This window comes from Chiloscyllium punctatum, chromosome 39 (assembly GCF_047496795.1).
Source record: "Chiloscyllium punctatum isolate Juve2018m chromosome 39, sChiPun1.3, whole genome shotgun sequence".
Classification (NCBI taxonomy): Eukaryota; Metazoa; Chordata; class Chondrichthyes; order Orectolobiformes; family Hemiscylliidae; genus Chiloscyllium; species Chiloscyllium punctatum.
In genome coordinates this window covers 66,993,026-67,017,708 of record NC_092777.1, presented here as the reverse complement: position 1 = coordinate 67,017,708, position 24,683 = coordinate 66,993,026, and the positions used below count along the sequence as shown (strand labels likewise).

Sequence of the window (24,683 nt, the reverse complement as noted above, 5' to 3'; positions counted from 1 at the left end):
CTGCATTCTCAGCTCAAGTCTCCACATGTGACTTAACTTTCAGACCCAATGCAGTATTTGCCAACCAGACTGCAGCTAACAAGATGACGTTGTAGAGAATACAGAAGGGTGCTGCACCCCGAAGGCTGTGACTGGTAACACAAGACCAAGTTGACATGCTCCACCTGAAAAACGTGAGCTACAAAACCAAAAAGTTAAAACACAAGGCACAATAGAAGATTTACTGAAAAAAAATTTATTCATACTCAACACTAAAATTTGCAAATTACAGCAACCATTTTCAAAATACAGGAACAGCAGGGCAGGGAAAAACACTCGTCCTCACGGCTAGATGGGAAACTGAGAAAGAGGCAGGCAGCCTAATACTACAAAAAACAAAAAAAAAGGATAGTGGCGACAGGAGCATGGTAAAAATCAGCCTCTTAATCAAAACAGCTCTATACAACTTTGTGGCCTGTGTATTTACAGATAGCAGTTTGCCAAGAAATTTAAACGTCAGGAAACCATCGGGTACACATTTGCAGGTCACATGGTTTGGGTGCTGCTCACTTTAGTCTGACACTTGTGGAAAAAACAGGACTCGAGTTCACTGTTAGTGAAAAAGAGTATTGCAAGCACAAGAAACGGGAACTTCTTTGGGCAGCTAATTGTACATATAAGTCCTGAAATGAATTTTTTTGCTTAAATTACAATTTCTCTCACTCTTTCCCTCTCCCTACACCACTACAGCTTTCTTTCACCTTGTTTTAACTGGGCAGAGACTTCAGGTCGAGCAATCGAATCTTCACGGGGATTCCTTGACATCTTCAAAAATGGCCATGCCTGTAGAAATTAAACATTTGACAACATGCAATTAGAATCACTGTAAAACAAATGCATAAAACGTGTTCACCATTATACACAACCATTTATTTTCTGTTTTTTTTAAAAAAAGGCAAAAGGAAAGTACCTCTTGGAGACTTCCTACTGCCCTACACAGAGCACTTGTCTTCTGGGGTTTCTGCTAACGACTGGCTACAGCTCTAACCTAGAAAAGGAAACCCTTTCTCAGAGTGTAAACAGCCCACCTCTACTGTATCCTTAAGTAGTGATTTACTGTAATCTCCCATCTGTAATGACAGACAGCATACAGAGTTTGTCAACCAATTTATCACACAACATAAAAAGGGTCAAGGGCAGTGACTGTACATGTGAAAAACATTTTACCTTGTGGTTGGTCAATATTAATTCTTTACTGGAAAGCTCTCCTTGATGTGTGCTGCTGCCTTAAACAAACCAGTTAATGTTTAATTGTAACTTCTACAGTAACCTCAGCATAATGTTCACTTTACAGAATGCTTCACTTGTTTACAAATTTTAAACATTATCCATGTGGATATGTGAAGGCAATATGGGATTTAAGAAAAGTGCAGAGAAACAGCCATTTGGTCCATCAAGCCAGCATCCAAATACAGCATGCACTCTCCCATCTGCCCAGCTCCCTGGAATCCATTTCTATATTGGACTCTCCTGCCCCCAAGTCCCACCAGTTCACTCCAGTTTAGAGAGGGATTCATATCCCTTGTTCCCGCTGAAATCATTGGGAGCCACAAATCCCTTCCTTTACCGAAACAATTGAAGCCATATTTATTAACTCATTATTGCAACAATGTTTCTCCCATCCCTCCAATATTAAATATATTAAAGAGCACAGTCAACAGAATGTTCTCAGGGAATCTGGAATTAGTGAGCCTACAGATAAAATTAAAGGCTGTTTTTTCAAATTCTTTATCATTAACTCTGTTATAAATGGATCAGTAGGTGCAATCACAATTATGATTCATATAGCCCTTACACAAGCACAAATATCCCAACATACCTCAATAAAATTCCTAGTTTGTCAATAACGAAGCGATGTGCACGCTCAGACAAAGTGATGTGAGAGAGGGTAAGGGGAATTAGCGAGGCCTGGTTTTTAATACAACAGCACAGGAAAATAAACAAATTGTATTCCTAGTGCTTTAAAGGTAGAACGTCCTGGGATGGTGAAAAAATGGTGTAGAGTGAGTGAGTCAAAGCAGACTCATGAGGTGGCAGAGAAATAATTCATGACTCAGCTCAGTAACATTTTTGCTAACTGCCTATATTTAATGGGGCTGCGTGTAGCCCAGAAACAGACCAGAGATACTGTTTCAATGATGTATCATGCTCGCCATTACAGGTGAACATTAGTGTCAATGCTTTCGTTTTTCTCCAGTGCCCCTCTGAAAGCTGATCATTGATGTGGGATTTGAGGTAAGACGAAAAGGGTATAGCAATGCCACATGCATAAAATTTTCAAAATGTCATTATGCATCTAATAATTAACAACATTTTCAGTTTCCATGGGAGGACACCATTGGCACCAGGGGTCAGTGGAGACAATATCAGCTCTCTGTAAGAGTGATCTTCCTAGTTTAAGAATACCCCCACCCCCCCAACCCCAGCAAGTGTATTTCTTAATCTCCTGTCCAATAGATGATTTTCAGCACCTATGAAATCTCAGATTTGTCTTCCCTAAAGAAATGTAGTTTCTCTAATTTATCCATGTAACTGATTTTCCTTAAGCCTGGAAACATTCTTATAAATCTTTCCTGCACCTCTTTTAGAGTCTCTGTATCCTTTCTAAAGTGCAGTGTCCAGATGTGGACACATACTCCAGTCGAGGGTGTACTAAATGTTTTATAAAAATATTCACCATAACTCCCTCCATTTTCTACTTTATGCCTTTATTTAATAGCCCAGGCTTGTGCATGCCTTTTTCATCATGATCTCAATCTGTCCTATCACCTTAAACACTTTTTGCACACATCCCTTCCTCAGGCCTACTGTTCCTACACAGAAAAAAAAGGTACAGCCCCAGAATGAGACTGGAATTCAAAGGCTGGGGCTCATCAGTTTCCCAAAAAAAAGGTTATTTCAAAAGGGAAATGTGTAACTGAGAAATATACTTAGTGTGACAGAAATTCAACCTGGTACAATTCAGATAAGCAAAGGATAAGGTTAAGGGAGCCAGTATCAAATAGGCACTTGGAAATATTTATTAATGGAAGGTATTCAGCTGCAAGACTGAGGCAAGCACTGTCTTCATTTAATAGCTGGAATGTGTTGTGGGAGATAGGAGGTCGGGTAATAGAGAACATTGGAGTCAAACAGGCTCCAGTACCTTGACCTAATCAAACTGGCAGAGAGACCGCGTCCAAATAGTAACCAGACTGACCCAGCAGTACTGACTTGTCAATGTGCCTATGTGCTAGAAACCTCTGCTGAATATCATTATTCACACTTTCACAGAGCTTCTTTAGAACCCTCCCACAGATCCAGAGTTTAGTTGGGCCAACAGCTGATCAGCCAGGAAACTGATCACAAGCAAAGAATTAATATTGACAATTCCTTTGCCCACGTTGTAACCAAAGTCACTGCCATTCAAATGTCTTTCTGTATTTAATATTAACAAAAACAATTTTTCATCTGCCATGGCAGGATACCATCGGACTAAGAGCTCACTTGACATGGGATGGGAGGGCAAGGAAGGGGGACGGAGGGCAAAGAACTCGCAAGTCGTACCTCTGTGCTAGGACCTGTAATGTACTGCACGCAAACAGGAGGCTGCTACAGCTTTTGGTTTGTTTTAAATTTATGTGAAAAGTAAAGTTAAATTCTTGAAAATTCCCTTCCATCCCCTGTAGTTTGAAGAGAGTTCTGTAACAAATCTGCACAGAAACAATTCCACAATTGTCAAAAAAAATTATGGTGACAGGAAACGAATATTTAAATCCTGTGTTAAACATGATCAGCAAATACATTATGAAATAGCAAGCTTAAAAAAAATTAAAGATTTATTTTTAAAAACAGGCAAAAGCATTCAAACACAGGTGTGTAGAGAAAGGAGTGTACCTGGCATGAGTACCTGCAATTCATTCACTGATTCCTTGATTTTTAATTTGCTTTCATGGGCGGCTCACAAGATCAGCGCAGTGTGAGATATGGTTCTCAGGTTCACTTAGTCATAAACCCTACACTTCCATCAATCCAAGCTACTGGCTCGAGTTACAGAAAGACTCCATTAGAGTGCAAGGCAGTTTTTTAAAAAAAAACAAAAAAAAACAAAAAATCTACAACATCCGTGACATTAACAGATTTTGTTAAAACTAAAAAAAATTTTTCTTCAAATAGATGCCTTAGATGCAGTTACAGAAACAGGAAAAACCATTCTCCACCTACTTAATGAATTCTAAACTTATTCAAGTGATAACAATTCACAGCAACCAACCAACCCACACAATCCAATTTCCCAAAACTTTACAGTTTTCTTAACATTATTTTTAAATCAAATTCATTCATTGCCATTCACCAGATCCATAAAGGAACAGAAACGAGGACCAGGTTTCAGAACATTACATAGAATATGCAGAGGTAAAGTAAAGTACCTAGTGTCTCCCAGATGCACATTTTGCCTCTTAATCTGTCAAGACTAGTCTGTTGTCTTCGCTCGACGTTTTACATAGTATACCTTCCCGTGCGTTTGTTGGTTAGAGTCTCTCCGTCTTCTGTTGCAATACTTACACTGCACTGCTAAAGCGAACCATAAAAAACAAAGGGCAAACCCTAACCGAGGAATGCAAAAGAGACACTTACCTTGGTCTGATCTGAGGTCAAATCAGATCAGTTTTAATTGGACTGAGTGTCACCTTCAGATTTTAGGTCTTCATCTCTCCCATTGACCTCGCTTTTAGTGGCGTCCACCTCCATGGCGTCTGGTCGAGCCTCTACACTCTCTCTGTCTGTCTGACTGGGTTTCCGACTGCTTTTCCTCATTTCATCAGAGTCTCTCCTTTCTGAAACAAGGATAGAAACTTACTGGAGACAATGGCATCATTTTCAGGTAATGGCTGAATGGAGGTGGCAGCAGGATTGGTTCGTTTATCAAAGGCTTTAAATTGGAGGATAAATTTGGGGGAGGGAAAAAAAAAATGGGGCAGCGTGGTGGCTCAGTGGTTAGCACTGCTGCCTCACAGCGCCAGGGTCCCAGGTTCGATTCCAGCCTTAGGTAACTGTGTGTGGAGTTCGCACACACACATTCTCCCCGTATTAGCGTGGGTTTCCTCTAGGTGCTCCGGTTTCCTCCCACAACCCAAAGATGTGCAGGTTAGGTGAATTGGCCATGCTAAATTGCCCATAGTGTTAGGTGCTTTAGTCAGAGGAAAACGGGTCTGGGTGGGTTACTATTCGGAGGGTTGGTGTGGACTTGTTGGGCCGAAGGGCCTGTTTCCACACTGTAGGGAATCTAATCTAATAATTAGAAGATTTTCATTTTTAAACAAGCAGGAGTTGTTGCAATCTGGAACATGTCAGCTGGTACAGCCAGTGCAAATACATTCAACAGTAACTTTCAAAACACAACTGGAAGAGAACAAAGGAGTGGAGCTGATTGGGTGGTGACTGCACAATGGATCAACTGGTAATGCTTTTTCCTGAGATTAATGTTTATACTTTTACACTCCAGATAGGACTGTAACCCAATAAAGATGCCACAACATCTAATGGACTGATTCAACTTTGGAGTACAGAAGAACCGTGATCATCCGAATACCAATTATCTGAAAATCAGATTATCCAAAAGGAGATCTCCAGGTCCTGATAGAAACATTACATCAAAGACGCGTTTCCAACAGTGACCGTGTCTTTCATGACAGTGATTAAACAGGCACCATCTACAAATGACTGACCTTCTGCCCTCTCTCTCGCCCCACATTTTCCCTGGAGTTCTACAGAGGGGGGGGGGGGGGGGGTGTTGGATGGGATTGGGGGACCCGCGCGCTGTACCTGCTGCAGTCTCCTCAGTAGGGAGCAGATTCAGAGTCCCAGAGGAAAGGCATTTAAAATCGATTAACCAAATAATTGAATATCCGAACGTAGTAGCGCCTGGCCATCATGTTCGGATAATTGAGGTTCCCCTGTATTTTCAAAGCTTTCCTTTACCTTCTTGCCAATGTGCACTGTGCAATGTTAATTAGCAAGGAACCCACCCCCCCCAATCACCAAACCATTAACATTCTAGTGGCTATGTAAATACTGGAGCAGCAACAATAGCAACAGCAAGTCACTGGCTGGGAATTCTGTAGCATTCTTGCTGTTAATGCTGACATACTTCAGTCAGGAGCAGATGAAGGTCACTCGGCCCTTTAAGCCTTCTCTATATAATCATTACTTCTCCCTCTCATCTACTCAATGCTCTGTAAACCTTTCCCTGAACCTCTCCAAAGACTCCTGACAGAGGAAAAACTGTTTTAAATGGGCAACTCACTTAAGCAGTGACCCTAATTCTCAATTCTCCTTAAGCAGAAACATCCTTTCAAGATTCACCCTAACAAAACACTCCTCTTTCATGATACTATTTATTTCAAAGTTTATCACTTCTTTTTCCTCCAAGTTCCTGAAGATTCAAATTAAGCCTGTTGAACTTTTATCGCATAAGACAATCTGCCCATTCCAGGCATGGAGACTCAAACCTTGTCTAAACTGCTTCAAATGGATTCCATCCCTCCTTCATTAAGTTGGCCACTTCTGCAAAACAGTAGACCATAAAACAGATGTAGAATTAGACTGTTTGGCCCATCAAGTGTGCTCAGCCATTTGATCATGGCAGATAAATTTCTCAACCCTTTTCCCCAGCCTTCTCCTGTAACCCTTCATCCCCTTAAATAAGGACAAGTACCTACCGAACTGTCTTAAATACATTCAATGATTTGGCCTCCATAGCCCTCTGCAGCAATTAGGTCCACAGATTCACACGCTCAAAAGAATTGTCCTTTCACTGAGGCAGTGACCTCTGATCCCAGTCTCTCCTTCTATGGGAAGCATCATCTTGATGCCTACTCTATCCAGGCCCCTCAATATTCTGTAAGTTACAATCAGATTCTCTCTCATCCTTCTCAACTTCTACAGACCCAGAGTCTTCAACCGCTCCTCATTTGACAAACCCTTTATCCCTGGGATCATTCTTGTAAACCTCCTCTGGACCTCCACATATGCCAGCACATCCTTCCTGAAATGCAGGGACTAAAACTGCTCACCATATTCCAAACGCGGTCTGACCAAAGCCTTTCACAGCCTCGGCAATACATCCTTACTCATATTCTAGCCCACTTGAAATGAATGCTAACATTGCTTTGTCTTCCTAACTGCCAACTGAACCTGTCCATTAACCTGAAGGGAGCCTTGGACCAGGATTCCCAAGTCCCTTTGTGATTCAGAATTCTGAAGCCTTTCCCAGTTTAGAAAAGAGTCGATGCCTCTGTTCTTCCTTCAAAAGTGCCTAATCTCTCACTCTCCCAATTGTATTCCATCTGCCACTTCTTTGCCCCTCTCCCAGCCTGACCAAGGCCTTCTGCCGCCTCCCCGCTTCCTCAACACCACCTGTGTCATCTGTAAACTTCACATCAATGCCCTCTGTTCAGATTATTAACGTCTAACGTGAATAGTAGTGATCCCAATACCAAACCCTGTGGAACTCCACTAGTCACTGGCTGCCATCCTGAAACAACCCCTTAATCCCCACTCTCTGCCATCTGCCAGTCAGCCAATCCTCTCTCCATGCCAGTACCTTGCCCGACACAAGCTCTTACTTTATTCCGCAGCCTCCTGTGCAGCACCATGTCAAAGAGCTGCTGGAAATCCAAATAGATCATGTCCACTGGCTCTCCTTTGTCTAACCTGCTTGTTCCCCAGCTCAAAGAATTCTATGATTTGTCAGGCATGACCTCCCAATAATGAAGCCGTGCTGACTCAGCCATATTTTACCATTCATTTCCAAGTACTCCACAACGGACGGTCAAATTGTACCAACCACTGTTAGGAAGTTCAGAAATAAATTAAAAAGCAGAATCTCAAATGCAGTAATCTCATGACTAACCCCAGTGCCACATTAGCGACAGCAGGAGTCAGAGGACAGATCAGATGAATGTATGGCTGAAGAAATAGCGCACCAGGGAGGGATTTAGATTCTTGAGGCACTGGGACTGTTTCTTGGGGGGGGGGGGGGGGGGGGGAACCTGTACAAGCCTGATTGGCTGGACCTGGGCAGACCAGGGACAAATATCCTCATTGCGGCTTTTGTTAGCCCTGTTGGTGAGGTTTTAGATAAGTATGGCAGGGGGATGGGAACGAAAGTGTCGACTCTGTTGGGTCAGATTCGGATCAGGAAAGAGGTAGAACATTAGTTAGTGATGTTGTCAGTGACTCAAAGACAAAAGTAAGTCCAGCAATGGATACTAACATAGGGTTTGAGCTGCTTGTTTTTCAACATGAAGAGTATTACACAAGTCAGATGAACTACGGGCACAGACAGACATGGCAGCACAAGGTCATTGCCATAACAGAAACCTGGCTAAAGGAAAGGCAGTTCAATATCCCAGGATAGAGAATTGTCAGAATAGTGTGACTGACAAAAAAAAAGGGGGAAAGCAGTATTGGTTAAAGAATCAATTACAGTTGTGAGAAAGGATGACATGCTAAGCAAACTAACAACCGAAGCTTTATGGGTTAAGCTTATCAAATTAAAAAAAAGGGGCAGTCACACACCCACCAAAAGAGAGGGGGAGATAAAAGGACATGTGCAGAAAATACTTTGTCTGTAGGACCATTGGGTGAAACATGCATGTACCATGTTTAGGAAATTTTTCCTGGACAATATGTGACAAACTCAACCAGAGGAGATGCAATTATGGATTTAGTTTTGGGAAATGAAACTGGGCAAGCGGGTAATGTGACAATGGGCACTTGTTGGGCCAAAGGGCCTGTTACAACACTGTAATCTAATCATATTAGGGATAGTGACCACAATTCAGATAGATTCATTATGGAAAAGGACAGAAAGAAAATCAGGAGTTTTAGGGAAAGGCAAATGTTAGGAAACTAAAGTGATTTGGCTGAGGTGGACTGGACAGGACAGCTAAAGGATAAACCAGTGGGAGGCACTTAAAGTACGATCCTTGGAACACAAAAATAAGAATGGTGCTGCGAAATCTAGACCCCCATAGTTGTCTAGTAAATTGAAGATTCAACAGAAAAAGAAACCTTACAATAGTTACAAAAAAAAAACTCAACACTGCAGATAGCCTAAAGGAGTACAGAAAGTACGGAGATAAAAAGTTTAAAAAAAGGTAATCAAAGAGGGCACGAAAAAATATTAGCAAAGTTAAGGAAAACCCAAAGATGTTTTACCAGAATATAAAGAGCAAAAGGATAGTTAAGAAAAAAGTGGGACCTATTAGAGATTAAGGGTGAACACACAAAGGATATGGGAAGAACTTTACATGAATTTTTTGTCTCTGTATTCACAAAGGAAAGGGGAGATGTGAATATAATAACTCAGGAGTGTGAAGTATTTGATAAAATGATTAGAATAAGAAAAGTGTTAGAGGAGTTGGAATTCTTGAAAGTAGCTAAGTCACCAGGTTGGGATGGATTACTCCCCAGGATGTTGAAGGTGGTCAGGAAGGGAATAGCAGCTGCTATCAGGATTATTTTCCAATCTTCACTAGACACTGGTGAGTGCTAAAGGACTGGAGGAATACAAATGCAGTTCTGTTGGTTAAACAAAGTCCAAAGGAAATGTCAAACAGTAATAGACCAGTTAGTCTTACTTTGGTGATGGGTATATTGTTAGAATCAATCCTGAGAAAATGGATAAACTGTCACTTAGAAAGGCATGGACTAGTTGGGGATTGTCAGCACGGCTTTGTTAAGAAAGGTCATGCCTTATGCATTTGACTGAATATTTTGAGAAAGTGACAAGGAGAATCAAAGATGGTAGTGCAATGGATATTGTTCACATGGATTTTAGTGAAGCAGTTGACAAGATCCCACTGGTCTGAATGAATGAATGCAGTTTAATTCAGAGAATGAATGAGGCATGTCACATTCATTAATTAAAAAAATGAGGTTTGCTTCCTTGAACGAACAAACGGGCCGAGGTTTGCTTCCTTGAATGAGTCAGTCAAGTTTGATTCACCGAATTAATTGATGCAGTGTGATTCATCGAATAAATGGTGCCCGATTCATTGACTGAAAGAATGATGGTTGATTCATTGAATGAGGTTTGCAGCATGGAATGAACGAGTGAAGTTTAACTCACTGAATGAAAGCATGAAGTTTGCATCATTGAATGAGAGAGTGAAATTTGATTCCCTGAATGAATGAAGTCTGATTCAATGAATGCATGGAGTTTGATTCATTAAATGAATGAGTGAAGTTTGCCAGTCAAAAAAGTAAAAGCCCATGGGATACAGGGTAATATGCCAAATTATTTTCAGTAGCTGCCCTTGGAACCTGTTTCAAGTGATGTTCCATAGGAAAGATGGGATTAGAAACGGCACCGTGCTGTCTTTGGGACAACATGAACAAAATGGGCTGAATATTCTCCCTCTCTGCTGTATCATTTCTATAGTTCTATGGACCAACAGTCAGTTTAACCAACCTATAGGTTCCTGCCTCCCTCCCTCCCTTAAACAGGGATGCTACTTTAGCCACTTTCCACTCTTCTGGGTCCCTTCCTAATCCAGCATTTCCTGCAAGATCACCAATGTTTTTACAATCCCCTCAGCTATCTCCTTCAAAACCTCTAGGGTGCAGTCCACCTATCCACCTTCAGATTTTCAGCTTCCCTAGTACGTTCTCCTTAGCAATTGCCAATACACAAAAATTTTGTACATTGCTGATGTCTTCCACTGTGAAAACTGATGCAAAGTACAGATTCATATCGTCCATCACATCTCAGTTCCTATTACTACTTCTCTAGTCACATTTTCCAACGGTCAATGTCTATTCTTGTCTCTTATCTTTTAGATATCTAAAAATACTCTTACAATGTTCTTTTAATATTACAAGCTAGCTTACTCAAATTTTATCCTTCCCACCCACATCCCATCCTCTGGTTTTTAAATGCTTCCCAATCCTCCAGCTGCCCATTAATCTTCAACACATTGTGTGCTTTCTTTTTTTGTTTTTATGCTGTCCCTGACTTCCCTGGTCAGCCACGGTTGCTTCATCCTTCCTTCTTCATTGGGATGTTCTCCAGATCTGGTCCCAGCAGTGCCTTGTGCCCCTGATGCACGATCACCATGCTGTTTGATACTGTTTTGAAACTTTAGTTGACCACAGATGATGTGTCCTCTCATCATATTGATTTAGTGTATTCTGCAACATCCTTTTTGATATTTGCCACTGCATCTTTATTGACCCCTTAACCTAACTTTCCAGTTCAATTCAGCTCTGTTTTCTTGCCTTCATAATCCCCTTATTTAAGTTTAAAAACAATCTTTACTCCCTCAAACTGAATATAAAATCAATCACTTTCATGTCAGGAGCGTGATGGAACATTCTCCATTTGCCTGGATGACTACTGCTCAGAAAAAAGAACCACCACCATCCAGGACAAAGCAGTCCAATTGATTGGTGCCCTATCCACCACCCTCACCATTCACTTTCTTCTCCACCACAATGGCAACTGCACGTACCACCCATAAGATGCACTGTAACAACTCAAAGTTCCTTTTACAGCACCTTCCAAACACACAATCTTTACTCTCCAGAAGGACAAAGGCAGCACATGCATGGGAACAGAACCACCCACACCCAGAGTTGAAGTTATATTGTCATTTGGTCAAAATCCTGGAACAGGACCCTGGATATACCTACACATTATGGACAGCAGCTATCCAAGACAACTGTTCATTACTCCCTTGTCAGGCCATTTAGAGATGTGGTAACAGTCAACTTGCCTGCAATGCTGCATCCCTCAAACAATTAAATTATTTTCACAATATTCTAGGATGGAATTTATGGTTTCAAAACTTGTTTTGAGACAGACCTTAATTAAAAAGTTTAACAGAGAAAGGAAATCCACCGAGAGTTTAACCTAGACAAGTGTGATGTCATAGAGTCAGATGTACAGTATGGAAACAGACCCTTCAGTCCAACTCATCCAAACGAACCAGATATACGCTGTAATTGTACCAGCCTCCCCCACTTCCTCTGGAAGCTCATTCATACACATTCTGCTCTCTACATGAAAATGTGGTGTGTTTTGGAAGGTCAAATGTAAGAGAAAAGTACACAGTATATGGCAAGATCCTTAGGGACACTAATACACAAAAGGATTTAGGATGCAAGTCCATAGCGCTGACAGTAGCAACACAAGTGGATAAGGTGGTAAAGGCAGCATACAGAATGTTAGACTTCATCGGTCAAGCACTGAGTATACAAGTTGGCAAATCTCGTTGCAGCTGTATAAGTCAATCAGGTCACATTTGGAGTATTAGGTGCAGTTCTGGTTGCCACACTATAGGAATGATATAAAGGCTTTGGATGGGGTGCAAAAGAGGTTTACCAAGAAGGTGCCTGGGCTGTAGTGTATTAGCTATAAGGAGAGTTGGATAACCTTGATCGTTTTTGCTAAAGCATCAAAGGCTGAGGGGTGATCCAATAGAAGAATGTAAAATGAAAGGAATGGATAGTCAGTCTTTTCCCCCAGGGTGAAAATGTCAAATACAAGGGATCACAGATTTAAAGACGGAGAGGGGACATGTTCAGAGGAGATACAAGGAAAATTTATTTTTACAGAGGGCAATAGGTACCTGTAAAACACTGCTAAACAAGGTAGTGGAAGCAATATTTAACAAGAATAGCAATATTTAACAGGCATTTAGTCAGACACATGAAAAGGCAGGGAATACGGGGGATAGACCACATACAGGCAGATGGGCCTGTTCCTCGGCTACACTGTTCTATGTTCTTCCTTTTGTAAGGAAGCTAAAAGATTGGAAATCAAAATTTCTGGGGACACACCTGGTTGAAAGAACACAACATGCCCTTACAGAAGAGTGCACCTGGGAAATGTGGTGTTGGCTGTTGCTATCAGCTGGGAATTAGATTAAATTCTAGAAACGGAAGAGTGAAATTCACAAGGAAGACAACGTTTGGAAGAATGTGTGATGTAAATGCTGAGTGAACTGTCAAGCCAACTCTGTGTAATTTATAGTTTACAATCAATCACAATTCACGTTAATTCATGTTTAATTTCTGAAGATTCTAAGTTTTAGACTCATTAATACAATTTTGGTTAAATTGTCGATCTTGTGGTTTAACTCTTAAGAATAGGTATTTCAGATTTATTATTTTAATAAACATCTCTACAATGGTTAGATCAATGCTGAGGTAGGACATTCCATCCACCAATCATTGGGATTTGAAGCGATTGCGCTCACAGGACAGTTGTACAGAGCACAAGTTACCAGCTGGAGGGGGGGGGCGACGGGGGTAACTAAGATTGACCCTCCGAGTTCCATCCAGGCCTGCAGTTGTGAGTTTGACAGTTACACAGCTCACTGTCACCTAACTAAGCTTACCCAATGATGATTGGAACAGATTTAGTTTGCAAACCACAGATCCTGTCCTATAGATACACAAGCACCTTAATCAACTGGCTCCATGCTAAGAAAGGTCTTGGGAGATATCAGTGAAAGAAGTCAATATATAACCGTTGTGAAGAGCCTGAATGCTTGTACCTTTGTCCTTTGACCTCCTCTCTTTCTCTCTGCTCCTGCTTCTGTGCTTGTGTGACCTGACATCCCGACTTCGTGATCGGCGCCGATCCCGACTCCGGGATCGGTGTTTCCTTTCTGATCGGTCTCTGCTTCTCTCAGAGCGGTCTCTGCTCCGCCGATCCTCACCCCTTTTGTGAAACCAAATTGAAGTGAAGATCACACTTAAAAATTCAACACTTTCCTAACAAATCTCAAAAAAAAACTTTTATCAGCACCTTTATTACAGTAAAATCTCAGCGTTTCACAGGAGAATTATCTAATAAAATTAGACACAGCCACACCAGGAAATACAACAGATTAAAAAAAACTTATCAAATGTGAAGTAATAAACAAAATGAACAGGAATGTGGCACGCGTAAGTATGCCCAACTTAAAATGCTGCATGAGAGAACCTCAAGAAACTTTGCCTTACTATTCAAGAGTTCTTAGCAAGGACTCCACCATGTCTCAGGAACTCCCTAGAAATGCCCTTACGTTGTTGATATGTCCTTGCAATCAACCTTGCTTTAATAAGGCAGTCAATAAGTTGTAGAACAACTACTTCATAGTACTAACTGGTCAAAAAATATTTACTAACTTAACACCTGCTTACTCTTAACTCCACTTGAAGCACTACCAAAAGTGAGGACTTGGCAGAGCTGTGGTAAAAGGGAGTAAAAGTAGCTGAGAGTGGGAGGGTAGGAAGTCAGCCAGAGGAAAATCAAGTGCTGACATGGGCTTCAGGTTCCAGGAACTGACATGAATTTCAGCTGTTGATTAGTCATTTTGGGCATGGATTTCACTCAATTTCCTGTTGTGGGGAGTCTCATTTCTTTGCTTGGGCTGAAACGGCAGTAAAACACATTTGATCATGAGATAAACATGGTTCTTGCTGGTCCATGGTAGTGACACAGTCTCTGCAAGCTGCCCTCAATTTAATTTTTCAATCCTCATTATTTTCTGGTCAGTTTGCGCTCCACAACCCGCACGGTCATTATCTGCTTACTGGAGACTGGACGCTGCAACTGAATTTAGGCATAGACACAGGCACTCCAGAAAGGTAAATGCACTGGGTTGTCATGGGGTCTCACTTACTAGTGCAATACAAGCAAAGGAAAGAATATGTACACTGCAGGGCAACTGCTGCACCACAGCTGAGAGGGGGCAGGTGACAGCTCCCCATCAGAGTCAGGAAAACCTCAGTACTATAATGGTAGCTTCACAGCGACCGGTACTTAAGACTATAAATCAACTGCAGTAAAAAAATCTGATTCGCTGATGTATGATCTAGCATACAGGTGGCTCCAAATGCAATGCAACTTCGCAAATTCTTAACTCCCTCTGAAAAAGCCTAATATGCCATTCAGTTCAGAGACAACTGAAATGGAGCAAGTGAGGAAAATATAATCGAAACATTCATGGAGACACCACGTAAACACACAAACGAGGAGGACTGAAGGGTCTGCTAACTGGGGAGATGAACTGAGGCACAGGGAGACTAGTGTGCCCCACGAACAACAGGATGGAGTCGGTTTCTGTTCACGAATCGTCTTTAACTCCTCAGCTCTCCTCTACACCTCGTTCCATACCTGCTGCGTTTCTTTTCACGTTCCTTACTGCGTGACCGCTTGCGTTCACGCGACCTGCTTCGCCTTCTGTCAGACGCCCGGCTAGAATGAGAATGCCGGCTCCGCGAGTGGCTCCTCCTACGCCGTGCCTCCCTCTCTCGCTCTTTCTCCTCCTCTTCCCGCCGCCGTTTCTTCTCCCTCTCCTCCCGCTCACGCTCTCGCTCCAGCTCCCGTTCTTCCCTCTCGCGTTTTAATTTGTCATCACGTTCTGGTTCTTCAGTCTTCTTCCGAACCTTCTCCTGGACAGAAATAAAACACTAAATACACAGCCAGCACATACATATTGTATGAATGTTCAACATCATTTGCAACTCCTCAGATACTGTAGCAGCCCAGGCCCAAACGCAGCAAGACCTGAATAACATTCACGCCACACAAATGCTACGTAATGACCGTTCCCAACAAGAGAATCTAACCATCACCATTTGACATTTAATGGTATTACCACCACTGAATCCCTTATCCACATCCATAAACTAAACAGGACTAGGGATTATAAATACTATGCCTGTTACAGGAGGTTGAAATTTCTGCAACCTCCCCAAAGTCTATACACTATCTGCATGGCATAACTCAGGAATTTGGTGGAATACCCGCAACTGGTCTAGAGGAGTGTAGCTTTGACACTATCCAAGGCCAAGTATTAATTTAACATGCACCTCATCTAACAGTTTCAACATTCAATCCATCTACTGATGCTTAATAGCAGCAGTGTGCATCATCTACAACATGCACTGCAACAGTTCACCAAGGCTCCTTCGAAAGCACCTTCCAAATCCACAACCTTTACCATCCAGATGGACAAATACAGCAAGTACATTGAACACCACGACCTGCAAGTCAACATCTCCTACCCATACCCAGAGGATATACATGCACACAACTTTATCACCTCAACCTTCCGAACGTAGAAAAATATTTGCAGTCTCTGCAAGCTGCCCTCAATTTAATTTTTCAATCCTCATTATTTTCTGGTCAGTTTGCGCTCCACAACCCGCACGGTCATTATCTGCTTACCAAAGTGTGGTGCCCAGAACTGAACCTAGTGACTCCAGGTCAGGTCCACCATCAGTTCAATAGGATAGTTATAACACTCCAGCCGTGCACTAACCTTCAGCTCCTCCACGGTTGCTTTGATCTTCGCATAGCCCATGTGCTGCTTCCCCATTAAGTGATCATCCACCCTGGACTGTGCATCTCCTACGATGAGGAATGCACCGCACACTTCACAAACCTCCATCTGCTTCTCCTGGGCCGCAAAGCTCTCGATGGTCTGCAGAATTATTTTAAAGATATCCTATAGGTATATGTATCAACCATGTGAAATAATCAAAGATGACAAGCCAATAAGCCTCACCGAGCTGGCAGATCGCAGTTGCTCTCGCTCATCTTTCAGCTGTTCGACAAGTTTCATCATACCCTGGGCCTCTTCCACCTTCCCCTCAGAGCCCAGCTCCTCAATCTAAAAAACAAAGCGAGATCAAATTACGAGTGCCTTTCACCTTCACTGGCTGTGAAATGCTTTGGCAAATCCTGAGCAGTGCAGCAATGTTAACACAGCAACCAGTTGGACAGCAAACTCCCTCAAACAATAAGGAGACGAGAATTTGATCATTTTCTTCAGGGACCTTGATAAGGGGAGGAATATTGGTCAGGATGAAGGGCTTTTGCCCGAAACGCCGATTTTACTGCTCCTCGAATGCAGCACCACTAATCCAAAATATAGGTCAGGATGTCTAGAGCATATAGATCAAAATAATCCCATGGGATGACTCATTCACCAGAGGGGATGACAAATACAGGGCCAATTTAACATTAGATCGGAAAGACAACATCTGACAGCATAGCACTCAAATTACTGCATTCAGAATATCAACCAGAATTTGACACTTGAATCCATACCCACTTAGACAATAGGTGCAGAGTAGGCCATTCTGCCCTTCGAGCTGCACCACCATTCAATATGATCATGGCTGATCATCCTTAATCAGTATCCTGTTCCTGCCTTACCTCCATAACCCTTGGTTCCACAATCCTTGAGAGCTCTATCCAACTCTTTCTTAAATGAATCCAGAGACTGGGCCTCCACTGCCCTCTGGGGCAGAGCATTCCACACACCCACCACTCTCTGGGTGAAGAAGTTTCTCCTCATCTCTGTCCTAAATGGTCTACCCCGTATTTTTAAGCTGTGTCCTCTGGTTCGGCACTCACCCATCAGCGGAAACATGTTTCCTGCTGCCGGAGTGTCCAATCCTTTAATAATCTATCCGTCTCAATCAGATCCCCTCTCAGTCTTCTAAACTTAAGAGTATACAAGCCCAGTCACTCCAGTCTTTCAGTGTAAGGTAATCCCACCATTCCAGGAATTGACCTCATGAACCTACGCTGCACTCCCTCAATAGCCACAATGTCTTTCCACAAATTTGGAGACCAGAACTGCACACAGTACTCCAGGTGTGGTCTCACCAGGGCCCTGTACAGCTGCACAAGAACCTCTTTACTTCTATACTCACTCAATCTCTCTTGTTACGAAGGCCAACATGCTATTAGCCTTCTTTACTACCTGCTATACCTGCATACTTACCTTCATTGACTGGTGTACAAGAACACCCAGATCTCTCTGTACTGCCCCTTTACCTAAATTGATTCCATTTTAGGTAGTAATCTGCCTTCCTGTTCTTGCCACCAAAGTGGATAACCATACATTTATCCACATTAAACTACATCTGCCATGCATCTCACCACTCACCTAGCTTGTCCAGGTCACCCTGTAATCTCCTAACACTTGACTAAAAGGAGTGTGCAGTTATTATGTTCAATATCTGCATGAGTCACCGCGTGGTGTGAATGCTTCTGGAGATGACCTGCCTCCTCCAGCCCTGTGTTACAGAGGCACAGTGTAGTCTGACTAAACTTCATGGAGAATTCCTCAAACCAACCTCACACACTGATTGTACTCAAATCACTCAACTGACTCTAGGATGGCACTTGCTCATCCAAGACATGGCCCGGTAACTCCAATAGGCAGACAGAGCCAGCATCCATGGTACTGTTTGAATACAGACATTTTACAAACAAAGGGATGGCTAGTTCCATTTCCTGCTGGACATTTTAACGACAAGTCAGAGAAAGTTCAGGAAGCCTAAAACCGAGCCTCTTCCCAGAATTATTAGAGCAGCCACACTCTCAGCTCTTACCTGTTCCAGGAGTTCTTCTATTTTCTCTGTTAAAACCTGACCCTTCTCTTCATTCTTACTCACAGGCCCTCCAGTCTGCCAGAAACAGACATAATGAGCAATTCAGAAACAGCAATGTTAGTACAGCAGTTAATCTCACATACCATTGTACACAACCCCCACCCCCCCCCCCCCCCCCATCTCCATAACCACCCACACACTTCATTTTACAATTTCCTCCACACAGTATTCATTCTCAAGAAACCAACTGCTTTATAAACATTCCCGAGTGGGCTTCACTATATGCTTGTAGAATCAGACTGTTGAAAGCGGTCCAGGTGCTATTTTTAGTGAATCAGTGCCCAACCCGGGCACTCACCGCTGTTCCAGTTGTCGTGTTCTGGGATAGTGCCAACCGAGCATGACCTCGACGGATCCGCCGCTCAACATCAGCCATCAGGTTTTGCAGATAACGCAGGAAGTCTTTCTCATAACCCACTTTCATAAAACGGGAGCTCTTCTCATAGCTGCAGGAGCAAAGGGCAGATATAACTTGGATATTCCACATGTTGGGACAGTACACAAGAAGCCATAAAGCTAGAAACTTACTACTTCCGCAGATTGTCATCATGAATCTTCTCACAGGGACCTAAAGGAGCAAAAATTGAAATGTAACATCACAAAAGGTATGTCTGTCACAAATAATGACCACAATGCCACAATCAAGACCATCAGAAAGTCCACCCTAAGGGAGCTCTGTCTCAAATGCCATTCCCTCTGAAAGATTATATTTCAAAACTTGAAAGTCTCTGTAGAAAAGGCCATGGGTAAGGCCAAAAATAATTTTGGTTTTATGAACAGATGCGGATGGTTTAAGTGGAAACTGACTATGAGAAAACCCTCTGGAATAAAAGACAGAAAGGAGATCTAATCATCCAAACAAACATCTAAGTCTACAACACAAAAGGACCATTAAGTCTACTGAACCTGCACCAGTCAAAACCAACCACCCAAGTAAACTAATCTCTAGAATCATCCCAATTCCTTATCTGAACTCTTGCTCCCATACATTATCTCTGGCGAGGAGGTGCCAGCATTGGACTGGGGTGGACAAAGCCGGACATCACAACACTAGGTTATTGCCCAACAGGTTTAAGTGAAATCACAAGCGTTTGGAGTACTGCTCCTACATCAGATGGAGTCACTTCACCTAGTGAAAGCAGCACTTCAACCTCTGCCCACCTCACTCACCACCCCCCCCCCCCCCCATATCTCCATCTGACCTTCCAAATTCTCCCCCCCCACCCCCCAAGCTTGTCCATCCCACCCCCACCTGACCCAACCCCTTTGACACTCCCTGGCCCCGCCCACCCCAACCACACCTATCCTGCTCCCAGCCCCACCCCCCCCCCTCTCCCCACTCCCGGGGCAGCCAGGCTGGACACCAACAGTAAGACTGCTGCTGCCTTGGCGGTGGTAGGGGTGGAAGTCTGTCATTTGGAGACTGTGCCTGGGCTCCCATGGATGCCCAGGACTATTCTCCACACAGCATATTAGTACACCAAGTTTGTCTTTAATCATTGTAAACAAAAGGCTTGATCAGTGTTGGAAACACCTCTTTGATGTAATGTTTCTATCGGAACCTTGGGATCTTCTTCAGATAATCTTATTCAGATAGAGGTTACTCTGTATTATCTCTTCATTGCTTAGCATTGTGTGTTCAGTCCTGCAAAGCCCCCAGAATCTTTTGTCACGTTAAAGGAGCTATATAAATACATGTTTAAAAGACGAGACTCAGAAACATAGAAGATAGAAGGAGTAGGTCATTCAACACCTAAAGCCTGCCCCATTTAATATGACCACAGCTGATCAAGTTCAAAATCCTAACCCCATCCTCTTTCCATATCCTTGCTCCCATCAGCCACAAGAGCTGCATCTTACTTCCTTGAAAACACTGTTTTGACCTCAACCACATTGTGTAGGAGTGAACTTTTACAGAAGCCAATAGGTAGCTGTAATATGCTGCTAGGGAAGCAGATACAATAGCAATATTTAACAGGCATTCAGTCAGACATGAAAAGGCAGGGAATAAGGGGGATAGACCACATGCAGGCAGATGGGATTAATTTAGAACGGCATTGTGGTCGGTGCAGACACGTGGGGCTGAAAGGTCTGCTCCTCGGCTGCATTGTTCTATGTTCTAATTCAAAAGGCTCACCACTTGGTGAAAAGTTTCTCAATTCAGACCTAAAAAGGTCTATCTCATAACAATGATCCCTCATTCTAAACTCCCGCCACCAGCAGCAACATCCTTCCTGCACCCACACTGAATAGACCCTGTTAGAATTTTATAGGTTTCAAGGAGATCCATCCCCACTAGGATTATTCTAAACTCCAGTGAGTGTAACCCTAACTTAATTAATCTTTCCTCATACATCAGTCATTTCATCCCAGGAATCAAGTTTTAATATCTTCGCTGCACTCCCTCCTTTTTAAGAACATCCTTTCTCAGATAAGGTGACCAAAATAGCACACAATATTCTAGGTGTGGCCTCATCAATACCCTGTTTAATTGCATTAAGACATCCTTCTCCTCTACTGGAACCCTCTCACCATTAAGGCCTTCTTCACTGTCTCCTGTACCTGCACACTTATTTTCAGTAAATAGTGCACGACAACATCCAGGTCGCATCGAGCATTCCTCTCTCTCAACGTACAGCCAAATACAGAGGAATCCTGATTATCCAAATACCAATTATCCAAAAATCAGATTATTTGAAGGAGATCGAAGGCCCGACAGAAACATTTCAAAGAAGCGTGTCCAACACTGATCGCGTCTTGTGTTTACAGTGATTAAAGTTGCGGCCGTGAACAGTCCTGGACTGATGGGAACACAGGCAGTCTCTAAACGACTGACCTTAAAATTAAGATGTTGCTAATGTACACCAATAAGCATAGGGTCATAGGTGAACAGGACTTGGGGAAGTATTATAACCAGATGCTGCTTAATTTCTTCCGGGTGTCCTTTCCTTTGTAGATGCTGATTTTGACTGGGAACAGTTCATTCATCAGCTCCTTTCACTCTCTGGAGTATACATCCATAGCCACCAACAATTCCTCACCATCTCTCAAACAAGTTGTGGCAGTCAATTCCACTGAGAGGCTTCACTGCTATTCCTCTACCTTGAAAGGCACACATGCCAGTCAGGAGTTTTAGTCACTGCGCAGAAACCCTAGAGAGCTGCCCTTGCTTTAACTATCAGTGTATGTAGGTCACCATGGCAGCCTCCACTAACTGCTCAACAGGCTCCTGGATAGTTTTTAAGTGACTAGCCAATTACACCAGATCATTTCCTCAGTGACACTAAACTATTGAACAACTGGATTATCATGGAACAGTTTTATATGAAGCACTCTTACCCAGGTCAGAGCGTGTGTTCGTAAATAACTCAGCTGGACAGAATCCACACAGGAAATATTTACATACCTGTTAAAGACAAAATAGTAATAGTGGTTATTAGTTTCAGTAACAGATTCGCTTTCACAATATGCATCAATTCCACCCCAACCCAAATATACTCAGCCCCATTCCACAGTACAGCAACCAGTACAGCTGAAATTACACAGTAGCCTCTGAGTGTTACTAAAGAATCCAAGAACAAAACAAAAGCATTATTTCAAGACAATCAACTCTGTGTAATCCTGGATAATCACAGCCAGTGCTCCAGACTACATTTTAGCTTCTCAAACAACTCATAACAGATATTGCACTTATTTTGGGAAAAAAAGGGGTGCACAAATGCATGTCCAAATTTCAGCCGTGGGAGTCACTGCACAGTACACAAGGAAATCTGATTGAGAATCAAAATCCAGACTTTGCAGACAGGACAGATGGATTCTTACTGACAGGTTCAGCACTCTTACACTGGAGACGGAAGCAAATTATCCAGGGTTTCTACTTCAAATCACTAGAGTGGCCCTGCTGAAAGGAACACAGACAGCGTACCACTGGTTAAAGAGCAGTCAGGCATTCATAAGTTGTCATTTGACAAAAAAACTGGAAGTGGGTTGTTCCACTACAAAAGTTCAAAGTAGGGTAAAATAAAAGTGAGGAACTGTGTTTTTCACCCTCGAAGCAGTTTGCAACCCATTTGAACATGGGCAGCATCAAGACAAAGTGAGCAGGTAGATAGTTTAAGGTCCTCCTAAATCAGTGATCTCAACTATGTAAGTGCTTGCCTCTACCTCATACTATCTTATTTGGAATTCATTATTGGTCTGAATTGTCACAGGGCTAATATTCTGAAATATCTGCCTTACCATCAAGAGTGTACCTTTAGCACAAACTGTAACAGATCAAGGTAGCTACTCACCACAGTTTTAAGATGAGTTAGAAGGGTAATAAATACTGGCTTTGCCAGCAACATATACAATCCATGAACAAATAAAACAGAAACCCATAAAAGCATACAATCAATGGTGAACATTTTAAATTACTCACTAAGTTGGCAAGTAGCATGCTATGACAGGATATTCTACTTAACCAAACAGTTAAGCCACACCCAATTCCTAACTGCTGCCTCATCAAGATAAATGTCAACAGGGGTAGAACTGAAGGAAGAACAACCAAGTATATTGACAGGTTTTGCATGACCACACTAACAGTTAACCTAGGTCACAATTAATACAACAGCATAAGAACAGAATATAGCAGCACTAAATATTTTATAACACAAAACTGTCGCAAAAAGTGAAAATGAACTACATAACATTGGCACTTTTGTGGATCTTCATAAGTTGCTGCCAACTTTATTTTGTGATTGCAATGTACTGTAATAATTTTAAACACCAAGAATCTTAAAAGTGAGTTTTGTTTATAAAAGCATGCGGTTTACAACACCATTATCCACCCCAATGCACTGCTACAACTTGCCCTGCGATAAGGCCACACAGGAAGCACTTTTCAACTGGATAGAAGATAATGAATCTGCAACCCCAAATTAGTTTTCAGGATCTTTACTAAAATCTCCAGGATTTTCATTGATGACATTAATATTGGTGGTGGGGGGGGGGGGGGGGTGAAGAGAGAGATCAAAAGCAGCAGCTGATATTTTAAAAAGTCATAAATCTTCAGTATTCCCCACAGGATATTTCTTTCCTAACAAAAACTGAAGTTTATTTTTAATCCAGAGGTTAATTTTATGAATGTGTGCATTCTCAGGAAGTTTGTTTTCCTCAAATTCCCAATGAAACTAGTTAAGTTCAACAAGATAAGTCTGAGATCCTTGGCTAGAGACGAATTAACGAGGAACCGGGATCAACTTGATCACTTTTTGTTAGGATTCTGCTCATTGGCAGCAGGTGACTCCGAGACAATTTACTTCCAGAGACCAGGCACTGTCCCACCTCCGGGGGGGGGGGACACAGCGGTGACAGGTTCAAACCCACCCGCAGCGAGACCCTCTCCCTCCCCGCCCTCACTCACACCCGGGGCCGGGGCCGGGGCCGGGGCCGGGGCACAGGGGACAGAGCTAGGCCCCAGGCCCCAGCCCCGGGGAGAGGTTCCAGCAGCCTCAGACAGCGGGAATCCTCGCTTTGTTTCCCGGGCTCTCGCTGGCAGCTCCCGGCAAAGCCCTTTCTGCACGAACCGGGGCCCGAGGCTAGGCCGCAGGCTCCCGGCGCCAGTGAGATGTCACTCAGTTTCTGTCAGACCGGGCCCCGGGACTCACACTCTCATCGTCCCACCGGACATTCTGGCGTTTCTCGTCCGGGGCCAGGTTACGGTCACGGCCCATCAACTCATCCAGAAGCTGCGCGTTCGACAACATCGTTCCCCCCCGCGCTCCCAAAATGGCGCCAGCCGCCTGCTCCCAGTCTGCACCGCGGCCCCCTCCCACACTGCAACGCACCGGAAATGACCCACGCCGCCAGGGTCACCTGGTTTGGTCAGAATACACCCCATATCAGGGTCACCAGAAATTACCCCCTTTACCTTCAGATTACTCCTTCACCCTCTAATTATACCCTTTAACCTCTACCTTCAGATTATACCCTATATCATCTAATTACCCCTTTACCCTCATTATACCTTTCACCCTCTACTTACCCCTTTACACTCAAATTATATATTTCGCCCTCTAATTGCCCCTTTAGTCTCTCATTCCCCTTTCCTATCCAAATATCCTCTAATTGTCTCTTACACTTTGATTACACCTTTACCATATAGTTACCGCCTTAACCATCTAATTGCCCCTTTATTTGTACATTGCCTTCTA

At 42.9% G+C, this 24,683-nt stretch overlaps 1 protein-coding gene across 2 annotated transcripts; it reads right to left on the bottom strand.

Annotated features, from left to right (window-relative positions):
* Positions 1 to 219: 219 nt before the first annotated feature.
* luc7l3 (LUC7-like 3 pre-mRNA splicing factor) lies at positions 220 to 24,295 on the bottom strand. 2 transcript variants are annotated; one of them, XM_072558994.1, is made up of 11 exons: positions 24,138 to 24,295; positions 21,829 to 21,895; positions 19,018 to 19,057; positions 18,788 to 18,935; positions 18,430 to 18,504; positions 16,590 to 16,694; positions 16,344 to 16,505; positions 15,194 to 15,471; positions 13,587 to 13,753; positions 4,657 to 4,856; positions 220 to 822 (listed from the first exon to the last, which is right to left on the bottom strand). In XM_072558994.1, the coding sequence occupies exons 1-10, from the start codon at positions 24,234 to 24,236 to the stop codon at positions 4,690 to 4,692; spliced, it is 1,308 nt and encodes a 435-aa protein (XP_072415095.1). In that variant the 5' UTR covers positions 24,237 to 24,295; the 3' UTR covers positions 220 to 822; positions 4,657 to 4,689. The 2 variants fall into 2 exon arrangements, with proteins under 2 accessions (XP_072415095.1, XP_072415096.1); XM_072558995.1 differs by having other exon boundaries at positions 15,194 to 15,468.
* Positions 24,296 to 24,683: the final 388 nt, after the last annotated feature.